Source organism: Onychomys torridus, chromosome 4 (genome assembly GCF_903995425.1).
Source record: "Onychomys torridus chromosome 4, mOncTor1.1, whole genome shotgun sequence".
In the NCBI taxonomy this organism is placed as follows: Eukaryota; Metazoa; Chordata; class Mammalia; order Rodentia; family Cricetidae; genus Onychomys; species Onychomys torridus.
The window spans coordinates 9745116-9770206 of NC_050446.1; the positions used below are offsets into that span (position 1 = coordinate 9745116).

General features: G+C 52.6%; 1 protein-coding gene across 3 annotated transcripts in view; it reads left to right on the forward strand.

The window, feature by feature from the left end:
- The first annotated feature begins 4379 nt into the window (after positions 1-4379).
- Ntng2 (netrin G2) overlaps positions 4380-25091 on the forward strand; it is a 62992-nt gene continuing 42280 nt past the window's right edge. The window contains exons 1-3 of one of the 3 annotated variants that reach the window (XM_036184025.1): positions 4380-5441; positions 8994-9126; positions 9361-10056. In XM_036184025.1, coding sequence (XP_036039918.1) covers positions 9844-10056 — 213 coding nt within the window. In that variant the 5' untranslated portion in view covers positions 4380-5441; positions 8994-9126; positions 9361-9843. The remainder of the gene's footprint in view (positions 5442-8993; positions 9127-9360; positions 10057-25091) is intronic. The other 2 variants (XM_036184026.1, XM_036184027.1) reach the window with 2 other exon arrangements.

Below are 25091 nucleotides of genomic sequence, written 5' to 3' on the forward strand. Positions count from 1 at the left end.
GGGCTCCTTTGGTACACTTTGGTACATGCTCTTCAGGAGGCACCACACTTCTCCAGGTCCTTTATATGCTCTGCTGGCAACTAGAGACTGCCATGTAAGCTTCCTCCCCAAGTTACCAAGAAGAAAGTACTAGAATAATAAACACAGACCAAAACCAAGTATCAGTGAACCCAGGGTTCCAATGGGGCCCTGTCCTGACTCAAGAACCAAGGACTGAGTCTTCAACCTCAGTGCTCTCATCTAGACAAGGGGAGAGTGCTAGTCTATCTTACCTAGTGGCAGGATAGAGGCAGAGACCATCAGTAAAATCTCATGTATCTGCCTGGGTGGAGAATGACAGTGCCACTCCATGTTAATCGCTTTCTGGAAGCCAAAAGATTTCAAGTATTTGCTTATTAAATCCTTACATCAAGCTTAGGTCTTTGGATGCCTGAGACTAGACAAGATGTGTCCTTGGCTCAAGGTCACAAAACTAGAAAATGGCAAACAGGATTGTTAGCCCAGGGTGCCTAACTCTGAATCCTCAAAATCCCAAATGCTTCTGTTGTTGGGGTTCATTTCAGATCTCAGAGGAATTCCTGAAGTGGACCTACCATCCCATTTTATGATTTTATTTTCAAATGCATGCGTGTGTGTGTGTGTGTGTGTGTGTGTGTGTGTGTGTGTGTGTGTGTATGTGTGTGTGCAGGTACCTGCATAGGGCAGAAGAAGACATTGGATTCCCCTGGAGCTGGAGTTATAGGTGATTGTGAGCTGCCTAAAGTAGGTGCTGGGAACCAAACTCAAGTCCTGTGTAAGAGCAATACGCTCTCTTAACACAGCCATCTCTGTAGCTCCATCATCCCATCTTAAAGCTGAGAAAACTGAGGGAGGCCCAGAAAAAGAATGAGAAGTCTGGTTATAGGTTCCCATACAGCTTAAGGTTAAGGTTCCTATACAGCAGGTTCTAGGTGTTTAATTGGTCTTAGCTGTCCAGAGAGAGAGAGACTATTATTAATGCCACTGTAATTTAGGCAAATTGAGGCAAGAAGGAAGCAGCTTGCTCAAGGTCACATAGCTCATTAGCAGAAAGCTTAGCTCCAGAGTCCCGATCCAGAGCCACTTTGTAGCACTGCCTTCTGTAGAGGAAGGCTGGTCTGGTCCAGCATCTGGGGGCTCGGATGGACTTGCCTGCCAAAGACTACAGTCTACAGGACTCCCAGAACACAGGCAACACCAGGCAAGGCAGGGTACCAGCACTCAGGGAAATGGAAAAGGAGTGTAGGGCTGGCTGGCAAGCCCAGTCTGCCCAAAGATCATTGGCCCCCAGCCTTTGCAAGGAGAAGTTTATTCAACAAAATGCAGACGAGCTAAGAACACGTCCTGCTCTATGTGAGTCTTGTTGTAGGCTGTGCACATCTTGGGAGATGTGTGGATGAAAGGCGCCATATAAAATGCAATCAATTATGAATCACCATTACTGAATTAATCACATGTATGATTAATACGGTAATAATAATTAATGGGAGTATGATCTAGAGATTATAGCTGAGAAGGGGCAGGGAGAAACTGAATGCTTCTTGTAGTTGCCGCTGCTGTCTGGAGGCATCACCTTGGGGAACGCCCTGGGAGTGAGTCTTGTTCTCCCTTCTCTTGCATCAACCTGAGCTGTACAAGTAGGAGACCCTGGGATGTCTCAAAACCCCTAAATGGCCCTGGATGGGTCCCAGGCAGCTGCCACTGATTCACATCTCTATCTCAACTGCTCAAGGTCAAAGGGACAAAGGTTTCTTGAAGAATCCAAATTTTGGTCTGGCACAGAGAATGCAGTGACTGTGGGCGTGGCCAGAACAGGGAAGGGGCAGCTTTTGAGCTGGGGCTTGACTTCCTTCTGTGGCATGAGTTCCTTTGATCTGTCTCTCCTTCTGTCTGTCTGTGTTGGGACTTGTCTTCTCTCTGAGATCCCCAGAGGGTGGGACCTCATCTATCACCTCTCACTGCAGAGCTAGGAGCTTATTTTCCTATGTGACTTCATAATTTCCTGTTACTCCTTGATTCTTTGTTTACTTCCTGATTGCAAAGGATGTGGAAGACATTGGGAAATATCTGTAACAAAGCATGTCATTTTCCCCATCTCCCCTGTTTATGGACTGATATATGTCTTCAGAGTCTTTGTATAGCTTCTCTCTTCGTCTGTGACATAAACATACACACACACATAAACAGACACAAATCCTTTTTAAAAAATAAAGGCAGGTGCCATAATATCACTGCATTATTCTGTGATGCCTTTTGATAACAGATTTGCACATACACAATTCAAATTACAACAGTCCACTGAAGGCAAAGTCCCACCAATGAAGATGATTAGGCCTCTGGAGAGAGGGGAGTCATCGATGATTCTGGTGGGGGTGTTCATTAACACTTTTCTGCCCCCGGTACTCAGCTGCTTTTCTCTGCCAGTGAAAGGTCATTTGTCAGAAAGCACCTTAATGCAGTTTAGAAATGAACAGGGCCGGGCCACCTGGTCCCTACATGGCTGGAATCCTATTCATTCCTGGGTACTCTATTATCCTTTGAAAGGAATGCCTTCCCCTGGAGGCTGCTGTGGAAGGTGGCTGGTTCAGGATGGCAGAGGGACTGCATGCCCAGACCAATCCCTTTTTCACACAGATGGGGAAACTGAGGCTAAGAGCAAGGAAGAATTCCCCCAAAAGGCATGTAGCTGGGAGTTAGGCAGGGAGCCCAGAAAATCCAACTGAGCTCACTTGGACTTCCACTGTGCTGTAATTTTAGTGGCAAGATCTTTTCATGCATGGGTCACAAGGGGCATCCTGAAACCCACTGGCGAGACCAGCCTAGGATCCCTTCACGGTGTTCAGAGGCACTGGGAATTAGAAGCAGCCTTCTGCATGCCTTGGCTGATCCTAACAGTGTCCAGTCACTGTCTACTGTAGCAGCAGGGCACTGCTGGGGATGGATGGCCCTGCCTCGGGTGACAGCAGGCCAAAGGCCTGCTGGGTCATCACTCACCCTGGGCAGAAGCCCCACAGTGTACCCTTCACTGCTGCCTGAGGCACAAATGCTTATAACCCAAGAGGCTGTGATCTGCCTCCTCCCTCCAAGGAGCTTCCTCTAGTTGGAGACATTGAGGCCAGGCAGGGAGTAGGTGTGTGCTGGATAGAGGGACACTGTCCTGCATCTGCTTTCCTGACAGCTTAGAGGGGCTGCTCTTCTTGGAAACCTGAGGACATGTTCAAGTAGGCACTCAGGAAAGGAAAGTCTTGCCATTCACACTTTACAGATGGGGAAACTGAGGCTGTGAAGCTACTTGTGCCATACCACACATTTACCAGCAAGTCAGCCAGTGGCAGAGCACCAACTAAGAACCTGAGATCTACCTCTCAAGACAAAGTCGTCCTTAGTTGTGTGACCTTGGCCAGGTTATTTAAGGTCTCTGAGCTTCAGGTTGACATTTTGCTAACAGGGGTTAGGTCACAGGGCTTCAAGAAGAATTAGGGACCAACACACACAGGCTACTGAGCATGGAGTCTGACTCGAAAGGTGTCCAATAAATGTTTGTCATTATCATTATCATTATTACCGATGATAATCTCCAATTCTGCATCTTCTGCCTGCTTTGTCCCAAGATGTTACAAATGTTAACCAACACAACAACCCTCCGAAGATTTAGGGGGGATGCTGAGAACAGGGAAGGGCTAAAGTGGATGAGAGTGTTGGCATTGGGGTGGGGCACTGAGATGCAAGTCTATCTTGTTCCTATCTATTTCTGACACCCTCTGTGACCTTGGACCAGTCTCTCTCTCTCTCTCTCTCCCTCTCTCTCTCTCTCTCTCCCTCCCTCCCTCCCTCCCTCCCTCTCTCTCTCTCTCTTCTCTCTCTCTCTCTCTCTCTTTCTTCTTCCCCTCTCCCATCTTCTCTTTCTTTCTCTCTCTTTCTCTGTCTCCCCCTCCCCCGCCCATCTCCCCCTCAAGCCCTCCCTTTGTTCTTGATGCATCCAAATGACATCTCTCTGTGTGAATACTGCAGCATAACCCAACCCAAGGAAGCCAGGAGCACCCAAAAAGACCCAAAAGCGCCCCTGGGAAGAGCAGGATGCACTCCTACAGGCCTGGAGGCAGCCTGGCAGGAAGCCTCCAGGGGGCTGAAGAGAGCACAGGGCTGCCCCAGAGCTGCCAAACTCAGTGGCCTCAGCCCGGCCTCTGCAGGAGTCCTCCCACGTGGTCCTCCCAGGCCTGCCCTAGGGAAGCTGAGAGCTCCTGAGCAAGGCCCCTCCTGCCCCCCTACTCTGCGCTCTCTGCAGAGCTGGCTTGGCTTCTCCGTCAAAAGCAGGGCCCATCAGGCTGGAGGCGGCGATGTGTCAGCTGGTATTCAGGCTTTGGTTGTGCGCTCAGAGCGCTCCCCCTCCCCAGCTCCCCAAATCCACCCACCCACCCCTTTACCCACTGCTCAGGGCCTTCTGGGTGGCAGCGTTTCACACAGAGAGAAAGGGACAGAGACCAAGGAGCCAGCAACCTAGAGCCCTGGCTGTGGGGGGTGGGGGCTGACTCACTTGGCCCCCTCCCTGGTGCCGATGGGGCAGCCCCCACACCCCTGGGCGCTGGCACCGAGTCAGGCCCCACAGTTGGGAAGAAGGGAGATGCGGCTCTACTGTGCCTGACCCGAGTCCGCTGAGGATGCACCCCGAGCTCAGGGACCTCTTGGTCCCCCGGCCGCCAGGCGATGTGTAGGCAGCGACCCCGCACAGCATGCTCACTCCGGCGGCCCCCTGCTAGGGCCATCCTGGCCAAGGGCCCGCCGGGACGCCCCTGCTCGCCGCGCCCCTCCCCGGGCCGAGGCTCTTCCCCGGAGCCTCGCAGTATTTCCTTCCTGCACCTTTAAGAAGACCGTTGCTCCGTGGTGGGATGGTGTGTTAAAGCCACACAGAGGAAGTTACGCAGCCCGGATCAGACCGGGAGATAAAAGCCCCGATGGTGACCGTGAGTGATGGCAAGAGGATTTAGCCTCGGCATTAACTTGGAGCGGAGTGCAGGGGGGCGGTGAGGCGCCCCGCCATCTGGCCCGCGCCGCGCCAGGGGGGGATGCTCGGGCGCCTGGACCAGCAGCGGCGAAGCCCACCCGGGCCAGGGGCTGAGTGGGGCGCGCGTGTAGGTCCTCCCCTGGCTGCCCAGGGGCCCCCAAAAGTTTGCACTTGTTAGCAGCGACCTCCCGCTCGGTCCGGGCGGGCTATGCGGGCGGCGCAGTTGGCCCCCTCCCCTGGCCGGCGTCTCCCGGACGGCTGCGGGCGGGCCCCCTGGCGGCCCGAGGGCTTCCTAGCCCCGATCTGACGGCGGCCACCGCAGCAGCAGCGCGGGGCAGGAGTGAGCCCACCCAGCACCCACCAGAGGGTGGCGGTCTCCGGCCTCTTGGGGGCTCGCTTCGGGAAGCTGCTCCGAGCCGGGGTAAGGCGAACCGGGAGCGCCGGGGCGGCGGGCAGGGACCGAGGCGCCGCAGCTTCGCCCAGGGTGCTTTCATTTTGAAAAGGCTTAGGTGACGACGCTAGTTCTCCCTGGGCCAGGGAGTCACTCCAGGCCAACCAGCCGAGGCTAGGATGCAAAGTTATTTGGTGGTGGCTGCTACTAGCGGAGGACTGGAGCCGCGGAAGAGGGGTGTGTGCGCGCGCCCCGTGCAGCATCTTTAAGAAGTAGAGTAGCTCGTCTTCCCTCTGGGCTCCCGGCCACCCAGCCCATCATTTTCCATCCTGTGCGCCTGTGTGGGGAGGGGATAGACCGTTGCAAGAACGCCTGCTTACTTGTGTTCATGAAAAGTAAATTAACCTTTCTCCGCCGCCTCTCCGCTTCCCTAATTTAAGTGGGCTCCGGGCTCTAAAGGCGGCGCACGGAGAACTCTTGGCCAGGCAGGCTAGAAACTTCCTTTGGTGCTGTGGAAGAGGGTCGGCAGGTGGAGAGGGGAACTCCACCACGGTGTGAAGTCGCACCCTTGGGGGAGCAGAGGCGCGGGAAGGCGGGAGCCGGATCTCGGGTCTGTCAGCTTCGGAGTAAGTTGTGGGTACGGGCTGGGGGCTAGCGGCGTCAGGGTCCCCACGGAGCATCTGCGCGCCGGGCAAAAGAATGCAAATAATTCCAAGGAGCTTTGTTCGGTGTCTTTTAATTAAGGGAGGCGATATCAAATGAGGGGGCAGCCTGGATGCTGGCCTGGCCTTTATTAAAGGCGTGATTATTAATTGTGTCGGCGGTTTGCACCGAACTTCGGAAAAGCAAAATGCAGCGGCGGCTTGTGCTCCGTGTGCAGTGCACGCCACTGTCTACGCGCCCCAAGCTCAGCGCGGACTCAGCCAGACTCCTTGGTGTCTGCGGGTCGCAGGCTAGCCCCGCCCGTCCTCGGGGACTTACCCGCGGCGGCCTCAGCCACGCGTCCTAGAGCCGGGTGCTCTGCCCCGCCCCCAAGAGCCCAACTTTTCGGGGCTCCCCAGCCGCTGAGAGGGCGTTAGGGAGAAACCAGAGGTCTGGAGAACGCTCTCTTCCCAGAGCTGGGGACACCGGGACACCTGAACCCGGACGTCCACTAAGGCAGCGGTGAGCGCGGGGCAGTCCTGGGCGGTGAGGCCGGAGGAGGGAGACACGGAGAAGGGGGAAGGTAATCGCGGGCGGTGGGGCTCCCCTTTCCTTCCCGATTCCTCCTCCAAAGCAAGTTTCACGGACTCCTTCTACCCTTTGTCCAGCCTGGGTGGAAGAATAAACCTCCTGTGGACTGACCCGCTCCAGGTCCCACCCCACCCCGATCCCCAGGGACCCTGCGCCCGGCAGAGGCAAGTTTCTGACTAGGAGAGCGCGCAGCCCGAGACTCCAGCAGGAGCCTGTTGGCAGCCCGGCCAGCTCCGAAAGGCGCTAATTCAATAAGACAGAGAAATCTGAGTTCAGAAATCCTGATAAAATCTAATTTTCGGGTTTTAATACCCAGGCTATCAGCCCCCCTCGGTTCCTGAGGACTCTTAAAAGAAAATAAAGCGCATTGATTCCATTTGTTTCACAGAGCTGCAGTTTCTTAATAATATCAGGTGAAGATTTATTTTCCAGGGAGAAAACGATCTGCAAGGATGCAACCTCTTACTCTGAATTTCTCCCTTGCTGACTCCTCGCTCCCTGCCATCTACCTCGTTTTTTGCGCGGACTCTTGCCTAGGTCCCCCGCCCCTTGTTTTCTTTTTGGCAAAAATCTACTGTAATTTTCGAGGGCTGAGCTCACAGTGCCCCCTCGAAGCCAGCAACGCCCAAATGATTGACGGGTTGTAAACACATTTTCCCCTGGCAGATTTTGTTGTTGTTTTCCCCACCCCCATTTTCTAGGGAATGTGTGATCCTTAAGCCAACAAAACGGCAAAGCAATTAATAGATTTGCGAGTTGCGCCGCTTGCTGCTCACTGGGGCTCCGGCCTCAGGGCCCCCTTCCCTCCCACCCGGGCCAGAATTCAGCGCTGTCCCAGCCAGGAGCAGCCGCTGGCCCTGCAGATGAAGTCGGCAGCTGGGCCCGCCTTGAGCGCCGCAGCTCGGCTCTCTGGTCGTCCCCAGCCATCAGGAGCGCCCTACCTGTTAGTGAACAGTCGGGAGCCGGCTGCTGGAAGAATTAATTAGGGGCATGCTGTTTTCTGGGCAGCTCAGAGCTTGGCTGGAAACGTCCAAACCATTGCCGGGGCCCGCGTTATTTTATTTTTACTACATTTTCTCAGGCTGGAAAAAAAAAAAATAGACGCTTGGTCACGTTCTTCCAGAGAGTTTTCTAGCGAGCCCTGGGTGGGGTCTAGAGCAGGAGGAGAGGTGTGAAGTGTGGTCTGGCTGGGTTCTCATTCATCTATATTAGGAGTCCTTCATCCCAAGAGGGGGCAGGGGCGGTCTTAACTTAGATGGATGAGGCCCACTGCAGCCTGAAGCAGAGTACTAGCTGAGGGTTTCCCCCTGAGCAAGAAGCTCTCAGCCGTCAAGCTGGACCAAAATGCACCTGCCTTGTCATTTGGGGGCAGGGATGTACTTGTGTCTGGGTGACAGTATTTCGTGCAGAGACAGTTAACTCCTCTGGGACTTTCAGTATACAATGGTTGACAAGGGCTTCCGGTGAGAGTCAGGCTACCATATGTGAGGATTAGAAATGTAAAATCAGCAACTGTGAGAACTATAACCAGAGTAATTAATAACATAGACTTTATTTATTTGCTACATCCATTGCAAATACCCTAATGGCAAAGATTGTTTTTGGCGGGGATCTCATGCTGGCGGGTTCAGATTCGTCCATGATGTAGCAAACGCCTGGGAATACACTAGAGTCTGAGAGTCATATGTTTCTAGACGCAGTATTCCTATTAGCTATATTTATTTTAGCTTTTAAATGATTACTGCAGGCTTAAAATAGACGCTACACTCCTAAAATGATTGCAAACTGTTGGCCTTGGTCAGAAAATCTAACACAACAAAGCACTCTGATTCCTGGGGAAGCCTTAGGCCTCCTAGTTTCTGGCTGTTAATTCATTTAACTCATGGTTTCACATTGTGCTGGTGACTGGGGAGCAGATTGCTGGTGGCCCACACAGAGACCTCCCTACTGGGCTGCAGCAGTAGTGGCGGTCCCTCTGTTGGGTGCTCGTGGCCTCCTTTAACGACTTGGGCTTTTTGACTGGTCCGACTTAGTGTGTTAAAGCAGCCATTAAACCCTGGCTCTTGGGAATGCTGTAGAAAGTTCCTGATCCTCAAGAAGGAACACCCTTACCAAACAAACGCCCTTACAAACCATGAGGAGGTCTACCGCCTTCTTAATAGCATGCCCATCTCTAAACCTGTAACTCCGATATTAATTAAAAACAAAATAGCCCGGCTTTCCTTGGAGATCTCGCTAATACAACCTATTTGTGTGTGTGTGTGTGTGTGTGTGTGTGCATTTTGTTTGCTAGAGAGCTTTTGTTCTTCTATGTCTCTAACCCACCCACCCCCTTTTAATTTGTTGCAGGTGTTGCTGCTAATGAACACAGTCTCTCTTCTCCCTTCACAATGAAAGCCAAGCCAGAGCCCAGGTACCTGGATGGAGTGAGAGCTGAAGTCTCAGGAATTTCCCAATGAGTGGCCAATGGCTACTAGCCAAGGTCAGCCAGTCCCCATTCGTGCCTGTCCCCACCAGAGCAGAGGCAAATGGCCTCTCCAGTTAACACCTCGGTGGCTTTTTTTATTGTCTAGTCTAGCCACAGAATTGTCAGTTGCAGCCCATATGAAAAGAAATCGCTTTTATTGGTCTGAGATGCCAAGTCCAGTCCCAAAGAGGGGACTCATTTCCAGCTAACATGTACACCTCCTGATTTTATTTTATCTTCGCCATGCAGGCTGGAGGGCTGTTATGCAGTCGTGTTGAGCACATCACACATTAAGGGCTCTTTAAAGGCCTGGATTGATTGGAAGGACAAAAATTAAAAGCAATCTGATCCAGCCCCATGTCGGATCCCTTCGGATTTCCTCCTTATCCCATTTCCATCCACTGTCACAATTTGAGAGTCTGCCCGATTTGATCAGCTTCACCTCCAGGGGAGGTTGTAATGCCAAGGTTAGGAGGACACCAAGTTACAGGCAACTTTTTGATCTGCTCATCAGCAGCCTGAGAAACGCTGGCTCTGGATTTTCCATATCAGCCATTTGGAGAACACAAGCTCCCACCATTGGCAAACCTGCAGTGCTCAAGTCTATGGTACACCCCAGCCACCGTTGCCTGGTAGATGTGGCATTTCCATGCTGAAGCCCCGAGTCCCCCCTGACCCCACGGCCACCTCTCCAGTGCCCCTTTGGGCCCCACCCATTCCAACTGCGCAGCCATGCTGCACCTGCTGGCCCTCTTCCTGCACTGCCTTCCGATGGCCTCTGGGGACTATGACATCTGCAAATCCTGGGTGACCACAGATGAGGGCCCCACCTGGGAGTTCTACGCTTGCCAGCCCAAAGTGATGCGCCTGAAGGATTATGTCAAGGTGAAAGTGGAGCCCTTGGGCATCACGTGCGGAGACCCCCCTGAAAGGTTCTGCTCCCATGTAAGTCAGCCTACTGCTTCTATATTACTGAATTGAGGGGTGGGGGACAGTGTGCTGAGAAAGACCTCGGGGTGGCTGAGTGGAACTGGAGGGCATGAATACAAGACCAGCTCCAAATCCCACCATGGAAAGGTGCCAAAGCCGAGCTGCCCTGAGGACCCTGGGGGCTGAGTGACATTTTGTGGGTGGAAGCAGTCTTGGCCAGCTGACCCTGGGATGTTTTCTTGCCAGGAATTTCACAGTAGTCATAGTTCCTGTCTCAAAGCCAGCCCCTCATCCTTTACAGGAAGTCAGCATTCAGACCAGTGACCTGAGTACTGTTTGCAAGGTTATACTCCCACCTGCTTGGGTTCACCCCTCTAGTGGTGCACCCTCCCAGCCTGCCCAGTCCAGTAGAGTGCATAGCATCATGATCCAGCTCGTGCCAAGCACCAACCAGGCATTTTGCAGAGGACAGTTTCTGGGGGGCTTGGAAGGAATTCTTGAGACAGGGGTGGAGGATCAGGCTGGATAGATGCAGCCAGCACCTCAGCCAGCGCTGTCCCCTACTCAAGAGGCAGGTGCTCAGGCCTTGTCACCAGAGCTCCTAGTTATAGAAGAAGGGGCCTTGAAGCTAGCGGGAGCTCCGGCATTCAGGCAATGTTAAGAAGGGTTCTGGTAATAGCAGAGTTTGATGAGAGCCCACGGCCCACTATTCTATACGTTTTCCCCTGGGACCCACCAGGCTGATTCTACCTTGGACAGAGTCAGAACACTTGAATGGCAATCTCACCAGGGTCAGACCAGGGTCTCTCTGGGTTTCTGGTCTGTCAACTGAAGAATGGGTTTGTTAATAGATTACGCCCAGGGTGACTGTAAGAGGTCAAGGCTCAATGGATACAAGTTGTTCACAGAGAAGGGGTCCCGGATGTTTGGTTATTCTGGTCATTAAGATGGGGAAACTGAGAGAGCTGGGTTGAAGGCCCTTGGCCAAGGTCACGGCACAAAGTGGTGAAGCTGCTGAGTTAAGCTCGACCCGCAGCACATAGCAGGCCAGTCCCCGGTGGAGGCTGGGCACAGCAGTCAGGGGAGCCAGCAAGAGGGGGTGCAGTGTCCCCCTGCAGGTGGCGGGTGCCTCTGAGTGTCCTTGGGGAAAGCTGGGTTTATTGCACAGTCGGCCTGGTGTCCCTAGCCCAGGCTCCTGAAAATGTCTACGTCCCTTGGGGCAGCATCAGTCACAGTGCAGAGCAGCAGGCCTAAGAAAGTAAATTCCCACTTGTCCATGGTGATAAGGCTGTCACTGTGGGTGGCGGCTGGGTCTGGGCCAGCTTGGAGAGGAGAAGGGAGGGAGGGAGGAGACAACTCAGGGCTGAGAGCCAAGACTGGCTTGTGTGTGGACATTGTTGAGCACCAAAAGACCACGCTGGCCCAAGATAGGCAAAGGGCCCAGGCCCTGAAAGTCAGGGCTGAGGCCATAGTGAATCCCACTCTGAGTCCACATCCCAGCTCCTGTGGAAACTGCTCCAACCACACATTTCCCAGGCAGAGTTTCAACATGATTTTGTCTTTTAAATATTGATCATTGCCAGGGTTGGGGGCAATTCATGGAACCAGCTTCTACTCAAGGGTGTAGGAGCTACAGAGGGCCACCAGAGGCAAGTCTGGGGCCCTGTCCTATCTGGAACCAGGTCTTGATGTTGGTTGAGGTCTGGGGTCTGGATGGGTGAGAAGGTCCAGGAGGAAGCCCAGTGTGGTTCCAGCCTCTTAGCACTTGTCTCATGCACATAAATGTCCCATGATAGGAATGTGAAGCTTTGCCTTTGACTACAGATGTGAGCTCAAAGAGAATGGAGTGTCACAGGGGCAGGTGGAGGGCAGCCCTCAGAAGGTGCTGACGTCTGCAGGGAGGTGGGCACCACACTCGGTCTGTATGAGAACCCCAATACTGCTTTTTTACTGAGGCCCTTCCTGGGCATGTCCAGGGCAGGCCACAGACATGTGTTGTTGAACCATGTTGAGGGCACCCCAAGGTAAACCCTAGTCTAATCCCCTCTTATGGATTAGAAAGATTGCCTAAGTCCTGCCAAGGTCAAGAAGCTCGGCAGGCGAGGCAGAAACTCATCTGCGGCCAGAGCACATGCTCACCCATCAGGGTGCCTGGCTTCCCTCTCTGAGCATGCTGACCTCGCTGAGCCTCGGTTTCTTCCCGTTTCAATAAAAAAACGATAATGTAGGTGTGTCGCTGGCAGTGAGAGAGCTGAGCCAGGCACGTGTGAGCATGTGGGAGTGCTTCGGTGTGCAATGGCCACAATTATCTTATGTCAACCATTGTTATTACTCCCTCGGTGGCTTCCTGGGTTTCTCTGCTTCCCTGGAGTATATTGCTTCATTCCAGCCTTGACCACATCACAGTCTGCCTTTCTTGTCTACAGGCAGCAGGTGGTAGATGAATGCCCAGGGACTTTAAATGTCCTCAGTCAAAGCAGATGTGGCGAACTAGCCACCAGAGGGCATCCTGGTGGCAGCCAGACCACCCAATGCCCTCTTGGTCTTCTAAGCCAGAGCCAGCTCATCCTGGCTCTCTGGCAACCCTGCTGCTAACAGGTGTGGGCCTACCTGAACCAGCACCCAAACAACCAGGACATGAACCTGGAGCACCCTGGGAGTACAAGAGGCGACAAAGGACAGTTGCCCTTCTCAGTCCCAGGGTGCAGCCCCTGCTCTCCCAGGTTCCTGTCCTTCAGCAAGGCCACCAGAGAACTGAATTGTAAATTCCAGCCTGGTGAGGAAGGGGAGGGGGATAAAAGACAAGATAAATGAATAAATAAAAACCTATTGGCTCTAAACGCATGAGGAAAATGAATAGGGATGAGCTTTCCGCAGAGGGCAAAATTTCAATGAGAGCTGTGGGTCAGAGGCAGGCCTGGGAGGGGAGAGCAGAGGAAGAGGAAGCCAGCACAAAAGGGCTTTTCAGCATTTCACAGGGTGGGCTTCTTGGACCCTTCTGCGTGAGGCAAGCACACTGGAGCCCGGCTGGGCCGGTGTCTAGTGCCTCCTGCCTCCTGCCCGCAGCCTTCACTCCTTTCTTTCTCTGTGCTGAGGGACAGAACTTTAGGACATCAAGGGGTGAGGGAGGAGAGAGTGAGTATGCCCAGCCTTCTTGCAGCCTCATGCCCAGAGTGTGGTCCCTGGACCGCTAGCCTCAGCCTGCCTGAAATGCAGACTTCCAGGCCCTGCCCCAGACCTGCTAAGCTAGACTGTAGAGCATGAAGACACAGGCAGGGTTGGCCTATAGTGGGGAAGCTTATAGTGAGGGTTCAGGAGGCCTGCAGTTTCCTTGAGATCTCTACAGCTTTGAGTTGATCACTGCCCAGGAAAGGGAGGAGAGCAAGAGGGACCTGGGGGTCCTGAGAGAAAGGTACAGGATCAGGCACTGAGGTTGCTCAGGTTGAACCCTTGAGAAGCAGGGTGGACCTTGCCAAGGCTGGAGTCTCTGCCTCACTCTGTGTGAGTGAGACTCAGCAGCTGCTTCCAGACAGGGCAGAGACCACTTTTGGTGAAAATCACATCTTGGCATTACTCCTTTGGGCTTGATGATCTGGAATAAGCCATTCGAATTCTCTACGCTGGGCTGTGGGTGTGGCTCACGGCTGGAGTGCATAGCACACACAAAGCCCAAGGCTCAGTCACTAGCACTGTACAGACCAGGTGTGGTGGCACTTGGTAGATAGAGGCATGAGGATCAGAAGTTCAAGGCCATTTTTAACTGAGTAGAAAGTTCAAGGCCAGCCTGAGCTACATGAGACCCTGTCTCAATAAATGGGGTTGGGGTAAGGAATGAGTGGAGCTGGAGGGATGGCTAAGCATTTAAAAGCACTGGCTGTGTCTGCAGAGCACCTACATCGTGGCTGACAAGCATCTGTAACCCTCGTTCCGGGGGCTCTGATGCTCTTTTCTGGCCTCCATGGACATTGCATACGTGTGGTACCTAGACATACATGCTGACAAAATACCCATACACATAAAATACAATAATTTTTGACTTAAGAAAAAAAGCTGGGTTTGGTGGCTCATGCTTTTAATCCCAGCACTAAGAAGGCAGAGTAAGTGGATATCTGTGAGTTCAAGGCCAGGCTGGTCTCTGTGGTGAATTCTAGATTAGCCAGTATTATAAAATGAGACCTTGTCTCAAAAAAAAAAAAGAAAGAAAGAAAGAAAGAAAAAAAGAAAGAAAGAAAGAAAGAAAAGGAACATTCTCTAAGCCTCAGTTTCTCTATCTAAGAGCTTGCCTTGCCCACTTCATCACCTTCCTGAAGAAGGAAGCAAGTTGGGATGAGATTTGACCATTAGCCTGTAGCTAGTCTCCATCATGTATGTCAACATGTATGAACATCGGAAGTGTCCGACAGGTCTCCAGGAGATGACAGTTTGTAGTCCTATGCTGTGTGACCTACAGCAGGGGATACAACCTTTTGTCCTCAGGTTGGGGCTAGCAGGAGACCACACTCAGGACACTGCCACCAGTGCAGTGCCTGACGAAGTGTTCGGTTCATAGGGCTCTATGGAGAGCGCCTCCCTCTTGCCTTAGTGCCTAAGAATCATTTGATGGATAAATGGCTGGCTGGCTAGAGAAATGCCATGGTCCAGGAAGGCTTCTTGGAGGAAAAGGGATGGAGGCTGAGCCTTGAGGAAGATCTGGGGCTCTGATGGTGACCCAGGGCGGCTGGAAGCTCCCACTTTTCCATCTCCCCATGGCTGTGGGATCAGCCTCGAGTAGAAGCCAAGGGTTTGCCAACCTCTCTGCTTAAGTCTGTCACAGCGTCTTTGAGTTGCCAGCACTAGCCTTTAGCTACAGCCACAGGCTCTCTGGGACAAGAATAGACCCTGGGAGGTCATCTTGTTGTACAGAGGGCTCCTTCTGGGGCTGGACAGGAGATGATGGAGCTATGCTACCACCAAATGCCAGGCCCATGGGGGTCACTGCTGCTTCTGACGTTTCTGGGAGGAAGCAGTTGGGTTCAGACACCAGAAGCAGCTGCAAAGTAGTGAGTATACAAAAGGATCCAGAAGAGAAATCTCCCCTGAGTACCAAAGACTTAGAAACCCTGGGCCTACCGCCTTGCTAGGCTCAGCTCCCTTTCTGTCCATGTCCCAATTTTATTTCTATCTACTTTTTTTTTTTTTTTTTTGAGACAGGGTCCCATGGAGCCATAGTTGGCCTTGAACTTGCTATGTAGCTGAGGATGAACTTGAACTTCTGATCTTCCTGACTCTACCTCACAGTGCTGAGATTACAGGCATGAGCCACCGCATCCAGTTTATGCCATGCTGGGGATCAAATCCTGAGCTTTGTGCCTGCTAAGTGAGCACTCTACTAACTCAGCCAAGGCCCCAGCCTCTACCCTAGTTTTTAAGAATATCTTTTTGGTTATTATGGCTTTAGGTGTGGCAGGCAGTTGGTGGACAGACAGACAGACAGACAGACATGCAGGTTCTCCTATGCTGGCTCTGATACTGATCCTCTTCTGGGCTGTGGAACTTGGGGTAAGTCCTTGTGACCCCAAGCTCTTGCTTTCTTGTCTGGAAATGAGGGTGATGATTTCAAGCCTCCAAGGACATTTCTAGTGATGAGGTGAGGCAAGGCATGAGCAACTGACATCAAAGGAATGCCCAGCGAAAGGGAGTGTTTCCTTCTAGAATCAGCTAGAAGAGCAAAAGGAACACACATAAAGAGATGGTGGGCAAAAAAAGCCCCCACAATCAATGTGCATGACAAGGTTATAGGGCAGGAGTCTGGAAGGTTGCAGAGACCCACAGTGGGCGCTGGAGAGGGGCACACTTCCTGCTACTGTGCCTTGGTGTGGCCTGTGAACAGGGAGCCACACCACAGGCTCACCTCTGCACTCTCTGGCTAGTCTCTCCTATGTGCCTTTTAGGTAGGATGTTGGTTGATTCTCTGGGGGAGGGTCAGTGGGTGGGGGGAATGCCGAGTTTCTCTCCAGCCCCTCACATTCACACATGTTCTCCTCTGCTCCTCTCCTCCAATCAGCCAGGACTGTTCCCACCCAGGTGCTGGTGTATAGTCGATACCTAACTAAACATATTCGACGAAAATCCCTTCAAACTTAAGAGCAATCAGAAATTGCCCAAGGCCTGAGGGACCCCACTGTCTGGAAGCACACTGCAATGGTGCCAGCCACTCAGGGCAAAGTGACTGGCGGCGGCGGCTGCTGCCATCCCTCGAGCCCTGTTCACAAGACTCACCTCATTTCTAGCTAGGTTCCTGGTGGAGTCCCAGCCCTGGGGGTACAGGACACTCCCCCCTTGTCCTCTATCTACTCATTCACACGCTGGATTTGATCTCATTTGGTGACACACCTGGAGGTCACCTGTAGCAGCCGCAGGCTGGAGCTGCTCCTGTATGGTTGGCAGGGTTAATGAGCTCACTTCCTGGCTCGCCTAGGTGAGGTCTCACAAACTGCCACCTCTGTCACCAGAGGTCCCTCTCAGAGCTGGATCTTGAAGACCCCAGGAGACAGAGATCTCACACTAAGCCCCGTGAGCAATGGTTCTCCTGTAGCAATACTGTGAGGGTGTAAGGTCGGGCTGAGGCAGGATAGGGTGGTGTGGGAACATCAATGATCTGAAGTCTGCACCTTTGATGACCCTTGAAATAGGATTGATTCTAGGAATGTACCTACCCTTCTTTTGCAGTATACTGGCCCATCTCCCCAGGCACCATACATATTGTGGCCCCTACCACAAGACTGTCACACAAATGAGGACAGAGATGGCTAGAGGGGCAAAGACACAAGTTACACAGCCAAAGCCAGGGTCCTCCTCAGAGTCTTGCCCACTGTGTCCCCCAAGACTTCTTCTATAGCACAGGTTTGAATGGCTGCTGTGGCAGGGGGCAGCTGCAGAGAAACCTGGCTGGTAGGAAGGGGCTGAAATTGAACTCGCAGGTGGATAACCAGATCTAAACCCTGGCAGGTGTGTGTGTGTGTGTGTGTGTGTGTGTGTGTGTGTGTGTGTGTGTGTATCAGCCCTTCCTGTGAAGACAATCCAGTGTAGTCTGTCTTAAGTCTCAGGGGACCCTTCAGACCTCCTCAGTCCCCATTCCATTTCCCTCCTGCTTCCAGGTCATTTGTCCACTTGACTGGAAGCACTGCCCAGGGAAATAAGTGGGAATGAACCAAGACCCTGGACATCCCCTCCACCAGGCACACTGCCAGTGTCTGCGCAAAGGTGAAGAGGAGGCTGGGAGAGGCATCTACTGGGGAAGCTGGAGTTTCTTAGTGAATGCCCGCCCTCTGGGGAATCAAGAGGCACTTGGTGGCAGGAGGGGGAGTCAGTGGTGCTGGGGGGGGACAAAGGGCACCCCAATCCAGAACCTTTACCAACAATTGTGTGGCAGATACTACATTAAGCCGGCTCCTTGGAACAGGTCTGCCCTCTGCAATAGCTGGGCAGCCTTTCCATGGTCCCCAAAAGAGGAAGGACAAATGAGGGGCTCTGAGTGGGGACCTCCGAGTCCCCTGCACTCTTGACTTCCTCCATCTGCTTACTGGTGGAGAGAGAAGAGTAGCAGCCACCCAGACACTGGGGATGACCTGAAGGGGACCAAAGGCAGAAACCAACTCCTGTCTCGGCACAAGGCCCAAGGGCAGAGGCTCCTGACTTACAGGGGCCCCAAAACCCTCTGAGAGCCCTGTAGTGCTTCCCAGAACAGGAGCTGGGCAAGCTTGCAAACATTGGTGTGTACACATACAAAAACAAGGTTGCAAACCCTGTGGGCACTTCCTAGACAGCCCTGACTCCAACTGTGGACCCTAGTGGCCAATGGTACAACTCCAGAGGGTCCTCCTTACAGGGGCCTTTAATGTCAGAGAAGTCAGGGTGTGTCTTCTTGCCATCTAAAGGTCTTGATTCCACAGCCTCCATCAATGGCCACATTTACTGAATGCCTTGTGTATCCTAAGCAGTTAACATAAACCTAGTTCAACTGAATCCACATAGAACACATGGTAGAATTATATTAAAACCCTCCTTTAAATGTGAGCTATCTCAGAGTCAGAGAGGTTTAGCCTCTTGCCCAAGCTCACACAGCTTCTAGCATGCTGGGCTGCCCAGACCTTAGTGTCTACTCAGGCTACAGGGCTGTTGGGAGTCTCTCTAGGTATCTCAGAAGGAGAGGGAAATGGAAGGAGCTATCATCTGTGCATGTTCACACATGTATGCTGGATGAGCAGGGTCCCCCTCAGCCCTGGAGGAAGCAGGCTGAGGAGGAGTGATGCTATGTTTTCCCGCCCACTGCTCTTTGAGCCGAGATGGAGCCTGCTAATCCACTTATTTGATAACTCACTTGCTCCACGTCTATTTGGAAGCATGCAATCTCCCACGCACCGGCTCCATCGAAGGCGGGGTGGCTTTGCTTATTCCTCTAAACCTGGAACCTGATCTGTCTTTTCTGGGGATGGCGTGGTAAAACTACACCCGCCAGTGGACAGTAATGGACCTAAAAATAGAGGGCATATGGAGCGCTGGGCGAGAAAGGGTGTTCCAGGCCTGCCTATCTAACACTGGACAATCCTGCCTGCCTGCTCACCTGCTCACCCAGTGCTTGGGATCCTCTCAGCCTAGGGAGAGGTTTGAGAATGAGGAGGGTGGGGAGACAGACTGTCCCCTTGATGCCACTGCCCACCTCCAGGTGGGAAGCCATCCCACCATTCCAGGTCTGCAGGCAGTGACCTTGCCCTTGGCACTCTGGAACTTCCTAAAAAAAATCCTACACTGTCCACTGCCCAGGAAAGCCCCAGAGCTCTGTGCAGTGGGTGTGGGTATCCCTGGGTTTTAAAGGGAGAGCACCTGCACTGTGGGGTGGGTGAGAGTGTCTGTGTTCTTCTTCTTTGCCCCTCATCTCCTTACCCTTGGAGTGATCCTCTCAAAGGCCCCAGTGACATATGGGTAAGCAGTGACCAGAACAAGAGCAGGCAAGGGCCAGGAGACAGCTCTCCTCATGGCTTCAGACCCTCTGTCACTGGGGCTTCTCAGTGCACTATGGGGGACTCCTGGAGGGTTTGTCACAATCCCCATAACCACATATGCTCAGCCATATGACACTGGGTGAGCCCCCTGTCCACGTTTGTAAAAATTCTACAAGTGAGCTGTATGCAGGCAAGTTTGAGAACCACTGACGGATGGAAGTCCTCCCCGAGGCTGCCCTGTATCCTTCCAGCCTTGGGCATCTGGCTTTCTTCAATTCAGAGACCAGAGCAGCAAAAACCCCACATCTCCCTTGGTTCTCAAAGGCCTTCATCCTGTCTGAGCTGCCGGCACCCCTGCCCATGCTGGCTTTGGAGGCTGGATTCTGACTCCCGGGCTTAGGGAGTGCTTCCCAGCCTCTCATTTTTTCACACTCTGGTTCCTCCTGCCTCTTCCTAGGAGGCCTACCTTCCAGGAGCTGGCAACTGTCCACTGACCTCTGGTTCTTGCCTTCCCTTTGCCTTATCTCCTATAAGCCCCAGCTAGCTCCAAGACCAGCATATACAGCAACTCATTCCCTGCAGCGCTGTACACACCCATCACAGCTCAGCCATCCTCTGTCCCAGCCATATCTCCTGCAGGACTTGGTGTTAGTATCATACATGAGATCAAACCATAGGCAATTTCCCTGGGTGCCTTTACTAGGGATCCACATGCCTGAGTTAGCAAAAGTGTGAAGTTGAGCAAAGCACCTGGCCTCTGTAAAATGAGAGTGACAGCGGATGACCTCACAGACCTCGCAGACCAACCCTGCCAGCCTCTCAACCCAGCTGCACGCCTCAGTCATCAGCGTAAGGCTTTCTTTAACGGGTGTATCAGTTGTTGTTTTTTTTTCCCTGTAACAGAAGAAACGTATTTGGGATCACAGCTTGAGGGTACAATCCATCGTGGCTGGGGAGTCATGGTGGAAAAGTGTGAAATAGTCACTCATAGTCAGGAGCAGAGAGATGAATGCCAATGCTCAGTTCATTTGCTCACTCTTCAACTGGGACCAAAGCTCATGGGGTGGTGGATGAAGAGCATGGAGCTCCTTTCTTAGTTAAACCTCTCTGGAAACATAGACATGCTCAGAGGTGTATCTCCTAGTGATTTCCAATCCTCCCAAGGTGATGATGAAGATGAACTCTCACAGCTGGTTAGTTCGTTGGTTGATTAATTGACTAATTGGTTTGTTGGTTAGCTGGTTGATTGATTGATTTTCTGGCTAGCTAGTTGGTTGGTTAGTTGGTTGATTGGTTTGTTGTTTGGCTGGTTGCTAGTTGGCTAGTTGGTTGGTTAGTTAGCTAGTCAGTTGTTTTTGTTGGTTGGTTGACTTCCCTGCTGGAGCAGATTCTAGATGTAAGACTCATGAACATTGTTCCATATCTCTTCCTTTTGTCCTAATGGACAAAGTCTGAAGCTGCTTCTCTGGAGTGACATCATTCAAATGGCTGACAAGTAGCTGATCAATGACGAAAAGAATAAATCTGTATCTTCTGGCCCAGTCTCACTGCTCCTGCCCCCCACTCTCACCTACAGAGCCTACAGCTGTCCAGGTGTGCCCCATCTGTGGCTTCCTGCTTCTTCCTCTGCCGTACCTCTTAACAACCCAAAGAGCAGTGGAAAGCGACCCATGGCCCTTTGCAGGGACCACCCCAATCTGTGGGAGCTGCATCACTCTTAGGACTTTATTCTGGCTCTGAGAACCCAGAAAGGGGACCCACTGAGGGGATCTCACTCTGTACCCCTGAGCACATCGCACATGCCACTCCTGACTTCCCAGCGCACCCCGAGGTCACACAGACTTGCTGTTAACCAAAGATGGCATTCTGTGTGCACAAATAGGCAGCTGGGACAGAGCCAGGGAGGTGTCCTCAGGGAGGGGTGCTTATTCAGACACCTGCCACTGGGTGGAGCCTTCAGATAAAGGAGCCCAGCCTGAGAAAGGAAGGGGGTTGGAGGAGGCAGCTGGTGAGATGGCTCAGTCAGCAAAGAACTTGCCAAGTATCATGAGGACTTGATTTGATTCCCCAGAACTCCTTCACAAAGCTTGTAATCCAAGTGCTTGTGATCCTGCCTGTGGGGAGGCTGAGCTAGGTGGATCCCTGAGGCTCAGTGGCTGGATGCAGGGCTCACTGACCAGCTCTCCTATACTATTTGGTAAACTCAAGACCAATGAGAGACTGTTTCTAACAAAAAGTGGAAAGTGCCTGAACAATGACATCCAAGGTTGACCTCTAACCTACATATGCACACGAATGTGTGCATGTGTGCCTGCACACACACACACACACACACACACACACACACACACACACCACCACCACCACCATCACCACCACCACATCTACACACCCATAAGCACACACAAGACATACACACCTCTCCCTGTCCCCCAAAGGAAGCCAAGGCTGGGTAGAGAGGCTGGAGAGCTGAGAGGGAGAAGCCGTGTTGGGAAAATGGGCAGGCCTAGGGTCCAAGGCTTGGGTCTGGGGACTCCAGGTGCTAAGGCTCAGGAGGCCACGGCACCTGCCTCATCACTTTACATGGGTACCTGGAGTCAGGTTGAGGATGGGCTGGGGAGAGGAGACCAAGGGGCTGATGGTGTCTCCTGTGGGGACAGGACAGGGCCTGGGACAGAGTTAGCAGTTAGTGGGGTTAAGGTCTATTACCTCTCTGGGTACCTTGCCCTTTGGCTAAGTCTGTCCCAGGCCTCAGCGAAGGCCCAATTGCTGCACTCTTCAGCAAGCAAGCAAGCGCGCGCGTGGGGAGGGGGGGCCAGCTGCCACCAGTAGGTGGAATGATCTGGGCTCTAAAGGCTCTAGGGATATGTGGAGGGGCCATGATGCCCTCACCCCACCCTGCGCTGGAATCCTCGCAGCCTGCCTTTTTCCCTCATGATGAAATATTCATGTCAGCAGAGTAGGACCTCTCTGGGAAGGCTGCCTGTGTCTGGTTTACGCCTTGCACAAGCTTTTAAAGAACAGGACGCTTTTCCTACCCTCTAAGCATTTTCTAAGTCTCCAATCAATAATGCACTTTACCAGTGGCTTCCTCTTCTCCAAGCCCTACCCCCACCCCACCCCTTCCTCCCTCTTCCTTTCTTCCCCCCACCCCTTCCTTTCCTTTCATTTACTTGTTAAAGAAATTAAGGGAAAATGTTGAATCATTCAGGTGGTGAGTGCAGCCCCTGATGGGGAGTGAGGTGGGTGGGGAGGGTGGGGAGGGCAAACCACCCAGAGTATGAGCTCAGAGATGGGGTATGCAGATGCCACAGGTGGGGGACAGCTGGACAAAAGCACAGAAAAGCTGGAGGGAAGCCTTGGAGCCTGCTGAGCTCCTGGTGAAGAAGGAGGCAGGCTTGGACCTGGGCTTGTATCAGCTGGTAGAGAGATTGCCTAAGATGCACAAGACCCCCCCAGTTCAGTGCCCTGCACTGCAAGAACTGGGTGTGCTGGCACACACCTGTCACCCCAGGACTCAGAGGCAGAGACCAGAGGGTCAGAAATCAAAGGTCAGCCTCAGCTACGTAGGGCGTCTGGGCCAGCTGGGATACGAAAAATCCTACCTAAGAAAAAGTGCGGAGGGCAGACTTGGTTTCATGGTGCCTCTGTCTCACATTCATCTAATGAACTAGAAAATGTTGGTGGCCCAATGAGAGAAAGTAGGACCAGAAAAGATGTCTTGGAGCAGGCATTGTGGAGCACGTGCCAAAACAGACAGCTAAAGACTCTAAAAACAGAGCAATCCAGTTGCCTTTTCATGGTAGTGAGCACCCTATGTCTAGATGTATGCAAATGTAGAGGAGTCATCTTCTTCCAAGGCAGGGGCCCACATGTGTCTGCTTGGTAGGTGGTACATTGAGGGCCTGGAGCGCATTCATTGCGTGTGGGGGCCATGGGCTGGCTTCCAGGCACGCTTCAGAACTGGGAAAGAGTTTCCCACCCCAAACATTCCTGGAAGTCTGGCTGTGGGAAGAATTCACATATGCCCAGGGCAAAGCAGAATGGAGCCTTTTTTTTTTTTTTTTTTTTTTTTTTTAAGGCGATTTCAAGTTCTTGAAGAGATTAACCCTTGTGTAGTCACTGCCTTGGCAAAGCCCTCACCCCCACTCCCTGTGGTTGCTCTGTTGATGGAGGAAGCCAGCCATACTGGGGTGTGTCCCTGGAGGCTGTATGAGTCCAAGCAGGGTCTGGCTTTCCACCTTGAGCCAACAGGCCATCTCCCAGGCGACTCGGCCACATGCACAGCCTGGTATCCTGAGGTCCCCTGAAGGGATGCTAAAACCAGCATCCCCAAACCGACTGAAGGTCTTGGGGTTGGCATTTCCTCAGCTGCTGCCTGGGCCCATAGCCCTACCTGGATACAACTCTCATGACACAGGTGGTGAGGGTCCCAGCTTGGCTATTCAATGTTGTTGCATGCTCTCCTGGACATTACTCTTGCATATAGAAGGTTCTAGAAGGAAGGCAATGGTGGACAGGTTTGAAATGAAAGGCCTTCAGGTGTCTTCCTCCAAAGCTGCTCTGCATGGTGACATAGTGCAGGACCAAGAAATGTTTTGCTGACTCAGGCTAAAGCCACGACAGACTTGGGAGGTGGCCTGAGACTCTGAGTCCAGAGTAGACCTCCGTCTAGGACATGGTCAGAGTCTGGGGCTCGGAGAAGAGGACAATCACTAAGTAGGGCTCTGGGTGGTGCTCTGCTAGGATGAAGGGTCAGGGCCAGCCTGGGCCGCTTGTCCTTCCCTGCCTGCATAATTCATAGAGCACGGGAGAATTGTCCCGAAGAATAAGTCTCCCTGGACGGCTGCCGCTCTGAGTGGGTTTCTGCTGATTCGTGAGAGTGAGGCAGGTGACCTTGCTGCTGGCTGGGGCAGAGGAAGAAGAGGGGGTAATCAATGAACCCACAGAACAATACAGAGAGCTAGCTGGAAAGAGGAGCTCAGAGGAGGAGGGAGTTAGGGACGCAGGGCAGCCCGAATCAGGACCAGCGGCAAACACAATCTTCGTTTCCGCCTTGTTAATAATTCATCCCACTGCAACTTTCTTACCAAGAAATAGGAAATCATTTGTTAGGGCGAATTCCCCCAGCACTTGGCTTTCTCCCTGCCACTGGGGGTGGGGAGGCTGTGGCTCTCTTCCCTTTTGTCCCAAGTGGCCATGGAAAGGCGTAGTGTAAAGAATTTGAGACTTTAGGATAGTGATGGCACAGTTGGTCTGTTGACTCCTACTCTATCATTTCCCAAATAGGGAAACTGAGGCATGGATAGATCCAGGACCGACCCAAGATTATACGTCACTGGTGTTAGGGGGCAATGCACCCAAGAAGTCAATGTGCTTATTGTCCAGGCCAAGACCGATTCTCCCCAAGTCCAAGGAGAAGGGAAAGGCTGCCTTGATTGCCTTCTGGATTCTCCACCTTCACTTCACCCCAAAGTCCCAAGACTTTGTAAGAATGGAAAGCTGGTGTTGTGTTCTCCCTCATCTCAGCACCCTATACCCTGGGCTACTCCTTGGGGTCTCCTGCCTCCCACCTGGAACACAGAAACCATCTCCAGCCCCCAGTGAGGCTGACAGCTCAGCAGCCAAGTTCAAAAAGAATCTGTCAGCTGCTGAACTGTTCAGGGCCTGCCCACACACCCGGGTAGCAGAGACACGGGCTGTCTGCCTCCTGGGGGATGGGTGGCATGGGATGGGGGCGGCTATGTCCTTTCTCTCTTGAGTAAATGGCAGTTTCCTGACTTGTATTAGAGCTGGGTATTGGGCATTGGAGAATCTGCCCCCTAGCATGCAGAAGGGAAATTGTGCTGCTGGGTTGGGGCAGGTGCACACATGATGCCAATTGATTTCTTTCCTGCATCCAGCATCCCTGAGCACACATTATACAAGCACTCATCTTGTGGTACCCAGAAAGGGTCTCATTTGTGTAGTTCTGGCTGGCCTGGAATTCCCTATGTAGACCAGGCTGGCCTCAAACTCACAGAGATCCGCCTGCCTCTGCCTATCGAGTGCTGGGATTAGTAGCCTGTG